This window comes from Centroberyx affinis, unplaced genomic scaffold (genome assembly GCF_046629955.1).
Source record: "Centroberyx affinis isolate AG114_WGS23_722 - 3 ecotype Tasmania unplaced genomic scaffold, CSIRO-AGI_Caff_v1 ptg001997l_1, whole genome shotgun sequence".
NCBI lineage: Eukaryota > Metazoa > Chordata > Actinopteri > Beryciformes > Berycidae > Centroberyx > Centroberyx affinis.
In genome coordinates, this window is record NW_027280341.1 from 107,572 (window position 1) to 115,000 (window position 7,429).

General features: G+C 43.2%; 1 protein-coding gene across 1 annotated transcript; it reads right to left on the minus strand.

The window, feature by feature from the left end:
- Positions 1-1,110: 1,110 nt before the first annotated feature.
- On the minus strand, positions 1,111-7,204 carry hey2 (hes-related family bHLH transcription factor with YRPW motif 2). The gene is made up of 6 exons (XM_071530896.1): positions 7,119-7,204; positions 4,819-4,897; positions 4,607-4,690; positions 3,914-3,995; positions 1,594-1,862; positions 1,111-1,452 (listed from the first exon to the last, which is right to left on the minus strand). Exons 1-6 carry the CDS (start codon positions 7,202-7,204, stop codon positions 1,111-1,113), a joined length of 942 nt encoding a protein of 313 aa, XP_071386997.1.
- Between the last annotated feature and the right edge of the window lie 225 nt (positions 7,205-7,429).

Below are 7,429 nucleotides of genomic sequence, written 5' to 3' on the forward strand. Positions count from 1 at the left end.
CTGTCATCTGCAGTACCAGAGTACACTCTACAAAGTAAAAGGGCTTTAAGGAACCCTCAGGGGTTCTTCAGATTGCAACCACAGGGGAACCAACTAGCATTCATTTAGCATTTCTCTAACATGTACGATCATTCTTGGGGCACTGGAATATTTTGTCCCTTCGATTGTCAGCTATGATGACACTTGACCTCTTTACAGTTGGTTGCTTGTAATGTTGGTGATCTAGAAATCAAAGCATCAGCTAAATACCTAAAATGTAAAAACAAATGGAACCCCAGGAAGGCTCCTTGAGGAACCCCATCATAAAGAGTTCATGAACTCTGATTGTACTTTCATGAACTTCTGAATATGGAGGTTCTTCGAGGAACTCTTCAGGATATTTTTGCTACTGAGGAACCTTGAGATGTTTGTTGGCTCCTTCTGGATCTTAGAAGGACGTGATGAACCCCTGGTTTTTAGAGTGTACAAACACTGGAATTGAAGGGTTTCATTCCAAAACGCTTGATATCCATCTTTAGAAAACACTGTTTGAACTTTATCACTCAGTAGTTTAACAGTGGAGATGATTTCATCCTCAAAAATGTTCGACAGGCAAAGGTTCTTCAAAATAGTTAATGAAGGTTTTACTTTCATGGCAGCAATCATTTCAGATGAAATTTTGTTTGGGAACGAAACTCTTCAGTTTGACTTGATAGACTTTGTTAAAGGGAATACGTAAATATCAATAAGAGAGGAAATGCAATGAATTAAACTCCATTCATCCGTTCTTTGGGCAAACCCTCGACAGAAGCCTCAGAGCGAGCAGTCAATCCAGTCAGTGAAACCAGTAAGTCAGTTAAATCAGCAGGTGGAAAACAGTGAAAAACCAGTCATTCAGAAGACTCCCACCTCAAAGGTTAACCAGTTAATAGAACTAGTTGTTTAGGTCAGGCGTTAAAACCAGTCAGCAAAACACGATGGTCAGAAGATTCCCACTTCAATCGTTAACTGGTAATAAAAATATTCTGTTAAACCAGGTGGTTAGGAATAGTCGGTAAAACCAGTCAGTAGATTACAAACTAAGAGGTTAATCACACCAGCCAACAAAAACAGTCGGTAAAATGCCATCAGTCAGAAAGCTCCAACCTCAGTTCCCCACGGCCTGTAGGGTTTACTGCTGCTGCTCTGAGGAGTATGGGAGGAAGAGGAGGAGGAGGAAGAGGAGGAGGAAGAGATGGGAGGGCTGGCGGCGGAGGAGGTGAAGGAGGAGGGGGGGAGGATGGGGAAACCGGCGTGGAGGGCGATGGGAAACGACTGCACCGACGCCGAGAGGGAGAGGAGGGAGGCGGAGAGAGGAGTCGGGGCGCAGGGCATGACGAGGGAGGAGGAGGAGGAGGAGGAGGAGGAAGGAGAGGAGGAGGAGGCGGAGTCTGTGTGGGAGGAAAAGGAGGCGGCCACGCTGCGCTGCGACAGCTCCGCCAGCCTCTGGGGGGCTCCACCTCCTCCTCCTCCTCCTCCTCCACCGCCGCCACCGGTGGCGTCAGAGGAAACAGGAAGCCCGCTCAGTCCGAACGCGGCGGCCGGCAGAGGGCGAAACGCCGCCGTGGCGACCGCGGCCGCCCAGTGGTGCGGGTGGAAGGGGTGGGGCGGGGCGGGGTGGTGGTGGTGGTGGTGGTGGTGATGGGGCTGATGGGACGCCACGGTGAGGGCGGCGGCGTCGCGCTGCGAGGAGCAGGAGGCGAGGTGGGACAGGAGGCGCGAGCGGAGCGGGTCGCCGGAGTCCAGGCCCTCCACGGCGCTCAGGTAGCGGGAAACCTCCGTCACACACTCCCTGAAACCCAGAGACAGGAAGTCCAGGGCCAGCGCATGGGCGTCAAAATAACCTAAAGACAGAGAGAGAGTGTCTGGGTGTCCTGCCAAATATGTAAAACTCAACATAGCTTACATAATGACAGGCTGAGAAAAATACAAAATATGATGTTTAGATTTAAAAATACATGTTTTGGATGGGACTGTATGGGTGACAGAGACAGAGAGACAGAGAGAAAAGGGGGAAACCGTCCTTCTCTTTTTCTCCCAAGTGGTGAATCTCATGAAGTTTCACAAAGAACACAATGTCTTAAAATGCAAATAATGTGCATTGTGTATGAAAAGAAATATGTTTCCCCGCCACAAAAGGATTACATGGAGAAGACACAACTAGAAGAAGAAGAAGAAGTAGTTTGACATAAAATATAAGGGTGTGGAGGTCGGGGGTGTGAATTTACCTTCAACGACCCGGGTTCAACTCCCAATTCATGCAAAGACGTTTTCTACTGTGAACAAACTTTTCAGAAATGGTTTTTCTTATTGAACCATGGCCAAAACCTTAACCTTAACCTCAACCAAAGTTATTTCACTTGCCTAAACTGAACCATTAACTGACCTTTTCATGTGACGAACATGTGCCGTGTCCAATTTGTACTTTCGTCACATAATCCTTTCATGGTGGAAGAACATAGTCGTCACATTATTTGTGTCCAAAACACTTGTGCTTATTCCACAAAATGTTAGGATTTGTTGCAATAAAAAGGAGGTAAACTATGACATCCAATTCAATTATACTTTCAGAAAGACATTAATTTAGGCGTTTTTCTCTATATCGTCATATAACTTAGATCATTTTGATACTACTTGATGATGTGATGCGAGTATACTATGAATTTACCCTCCACTACAACTCTCTCTGTCTGTCTGTCTCTCTCTCCCTCTCTCTCTCTCTCTCTCTCTCACACACACACACACAGTCAGCCACAGCTCTGTGACCCTGGGAGAGCCAGCTATCTGCTGAGCTGATTGTATGTTTGCTCTGTCTCCGCTGTGCAGCCCTCTTTACACGCTGCCGGTGGTAAACCCAAACAAACGCTGCAGAGAGCCGGCCTGTGAACGCCCCCCCCCCCGAACCCCCCTAACCCCCCCACCCCTCACCCCCTCTAACCCCCCCCACCGGCTTTATGAAAGCAAACAGCACGGCTCAGGGTCAAGTGGTGCTTTTATCCCTGCAGCACTTTCCCATGGACTACTGCCCCCCCCACTCCTTTAATCTGGCACTGACTGACTGACTGACAAACTAGCTGTCTGCCTGGTTAGTTGCTGACTGACTGGCTGACTGATTGTTTGACTTACTAGCTGACCAGTACACTGACTGGCTGACTGATTGTCTCACTGGCTGACCGGCTGACTAACTATTTGTCTGCCTGGATAGTTGCTGACTGACTGACTGACTGACTGACTGACTGGCTGGCTGACTGACTGACTATCTGAGTAACTAACTAGTTGCCTGCCTGGTTATCCAGTGGCTGATGTGTGTTTTAATCACTTTTTGGGTTTGGCTGCTGGAGCTCTGTGTGTGTGTGTGTGTGTGTGTGTGTGTGTGTGTGTGTGTGTGAGAATTGGAAAGCAGCGTTCTTTGTGACTCAGAGGCAGTTAAAGCTCTATAGTGAAGTAAGTGGCAAAATTTTGAGCACGAGAAAAGTAAGTCCCAGGTTGAAAATAAAAAACTTTCCTCTGATTGTCTAACCTTTCTGCCACTCACTGTATTATTCTATTTGGCAAAGCCGGACCAATCTGGTATCTAAATAGGCTAAATATGTTATAGATTTTTTTTCTCACTCAGATGTCCTCCATTTGGAAAAATATGTCACATACGCTTGCAAAATGACCAATAGCACAAAATGATGATACTTTCTAAAGGATGCTAGGTAACTTAAGTCCTTGGCTGGTAAAATAACACCTTCACCCACTAGATCAGCCACAGTATACTTTACAAATAAAGAATGATGAACCTCATATAGTGATTTTCTTTCCAAAATGAATATATAGCACTTTGGAAATAAACTCTTAATTTCCAACCCTCGTCTGGTTTCCATTCAGTCGATGTGATACCAGTTCTTACCTTTCCCTCCGGTGGCCTGCAGCATCTTCAGATGGTCCACCGTCATCTGGAGAATCTCCGCCTTCTCCAGTTTAGCTGAACCCTGATAGAACAGGTCAAAGGTCAGGCCGGGGCGCTACTCCAATAGTCCAATAGAAAACATTATAGCAGTGGTGTCAAACCATGTGCCATGAAGGTCCAAGAGCTCAACACACCTTCAACCAGAGAGATGGGAATTAATGAATGATATCAGTTGGTTTAGTGTTTGATTTGAATGGAAACCTGATTGGACACCACCGACCTAAAGGATTAGTTCCAAAATACCACGGATATCAAAAGAGGAATCTGTCGTATTTGAAACCAGTGATCCACCTGGACCGGATGTCTCTGAAAATTAAAACAGCTTTGTGAAACCATCAGGGACTCTTCTGATTGCAACCATAGGGGAACCCCAGAAGGTTCCTTGTGGAACTCTGTTAAGGGTTCAGGAACCCTGACCTGTAAAATCAGGGGGTTCTTTGAGGAACCTTTAAAGCCATGTGGTTCTCAACTTCAGAAATACTGATTTAAGGGATATTATTTCTGCTGAGGAGCCCTGAGTTGCTTATTGGTTCCATTTGGATCTTAGAAGAACCCTGATGAACCCCATGTTTTTTGAGTCTGGAGTTTTGTAATGTTTGGTATTGCGTTCTGTAGAAAGGAACAGATTCTCACCTGCTTCTCAAACGCCGTGGGGACGAGTCTCCGTAACTCTGACAGGCTGTTGTTGATTCTGTCTCTGCGTCTCTTCTCGATAATCTGACAAATAAAGGAAGACAATAAAACCTTAAATTCTCCCTGAACGAGGCCACTGGCGGCCTGTAAATCTTAAGACAAAATACTGATATCAATACTAATACTGACACTATTAGACGTAATATATTTACCCCTCTGCGTTTTTTCCTCGCCATAACTTGAGTGGTTGTGGTCGGTGATCCACATCTTATAAAGGATCCCTTCATGTGCCTGGAGAGGGAAAAAAAATTACCATGAACTCATTACACAGAAAAGGAAAGAAGTTTGAAATGTCATATTTTTTCCAATAGTTACATATAAGCATGCATTATAGCCAAATTGCCTTGATTTGTCGGACACAGCAATCCAGAGCAATTTAGAATGAACACAACAGTGAAATATAATACTATAATACTAAAAAATAATACTATTTTATCAACATTACAAGCATCCAATAGTCACAGTGTCCTGATAATAGATTGAACAACATCTTTCTGTGACCCTAGAATTATCATGGATGTTAGAAAACTGCTGGAGAAGTAATAGGATAGGAAATAAGAGAAATAAGAGCCGCAGGGAGAGATAGAAATGATATACAGTATTTTCAATCAAAGATAGTAATGGCCTGAGTTAGCAAAATTATGCTGAATTTGTGCTTTTTGGGACCAAAATAATTGCTTGTCTACTGAAAAAAAATATTCAGCCTCAGAAAATGAACAGTGCTTAAAATGTATGACTGTTAGGGGAAAAAAGCGTCCATCAAATCAAAGATGTTAAAGGAAAAATCCACTCTAAAAAGCGATCTAAACCAACAGTGGTAAACATCAGGTTTTGGTGTCAGTCCCTCAGAATCAAAGAGTGAGGGCTTCTTCTTTCTAGAGCTGCCATTTTGCACCAAGAGACGTTCAACAATCATACAGGGAGAAATCCATCGTAGAAGAGGAGAGAGACCAGTTTCTCCACCCACAGGAGCAGGAGAGAGAGACCAGAATGCAATGCAGCCACAGCTTCCATCAACGGCCTCTTCAACGACTTTTTGTAATGACTCCACAGTCTTGTTCTCTCTCCACTCCACAAAAACTCTTTACACTGTGACTACTACTCTCTCCAACTACATCTATGCAGCACAGAGAACCCCCCCTTTCTCTGGGGGTTGTCGAAAGGCATTCTGGGAAACGTAGGAAATCACTAACTGCAGTAGAAGTAGACGAGGCAGGTTGAGGGAAAGTGGGTTCACCGAAAAAAGTAAATTACAACACTTTATCGTTAAATAACTCCTGGAATGCACTGAACATCAGATTACTGTAATGATATATATCAGTGTGTCTGATGGTGGATCCCCATTACATAGCTATTAAATGCATCAACACTATGGAAGTTGAATTAGTTTTATTTGTTGTTTCTGTCAACCGACTGATAATTTCTGTCAAGTTTTCCATTCTAGCCTTCTAGCCTATAGCCAGTCCACTACTACAGACATTTACCATCAGACCTGAGTCAAAAAGCATTTGGAAGTAATTCTTGGCATTTATTTTACCATACTTGGAGCACCAGGTGGGCGGGGTTAACCACATCAGGACCTTTCACATCATGACAGGTAACTTGTCAGTGCCACAGAAGTCTACTTAATTGACTTTCAAATACTTTCTTGTGATTCTCTAAACTTTCTTCATTTTGTCCTGTGAGGCAAATTCCACCCATCTGGCCTTGTAGAGTTGTGTTGCCAAAAAAAAAAAAAAAAAAAGCTATCCTTCAATCACAAAATATTGATAGCATGATTAAGGACTAATTTGGGGATTTTTTAAAGGATGGTCCAGTCTGTAACACTTTTACAGACTGGATCCTTAAGATTTTACAGATATTGAATGTTGATCTTCAGGTAAATGGATCTATAATGTTTAATTATGGTGTTTTATCTAAATAATAGTAGGCTACTTTTTAAATAGCAGGATGGTATCGAACCCCTTGTTTGACAAATGAAAACACTTTCACAGGCTAGATTGTTTAGATTTTAGAAATATGGAATGATGAACCCCAGGTAAATAGATCTATAGCCTAGTGCTTTATTTGAGTGTTTTATTTAAAATATATCTACTTTTAAAAAGGATTTTCAGGAACTTTAGCCCTTGGATCGAGAACACTTTTGAAGCCTCATATTGAATGGTAGATGGATATCAGGTGGATCTATTGTGCTTTCTTATAGTATTTTATTTAAATTAGGATAGTGTTTAGCTTTGGTCCTTGGTTGACTAAATGACTGACATTAAACTATTCAACCAAATAATGGTAGACTAGGTTTTTAAAGGATAGAAGGTAACTTTTACTCCTTGGTTGATAAAATAAGAAGATAATTTAGCGTTTTAGAAATATGAAATGATAAGCCTCAGGCCCCAGGTCAGCCCTTTTTCACTCTCAGTTTCTCTCTAACGGGATCATTTGGTTCCCAGCTCACCCTGGATAGATGTTCTCACTGCCCACATCGATGGTTTCCTCCACGTCGCTCTCCTCCGAGCTGCTCTCCTCACACGGCCGCTTCATGGTGCAGGGGAGGCGGGGAGGGCTGGCTGTCTCTCCCCGGGAGGAGGCGCGGAGGTGTGGAAGTTTGGAAAGTAAAAAAAACAACAACAAAAAAACAGGAAAAAGTGGAAATACTTCTTCCCTTTCCAAAAAAAAAAAAAAATCCCCAAAAAACAATAGTTTTCCTATAATATATTTTAGAAGTTAACTACACAAATATCAAATAGGCTAAGTCTCTATTAGGCT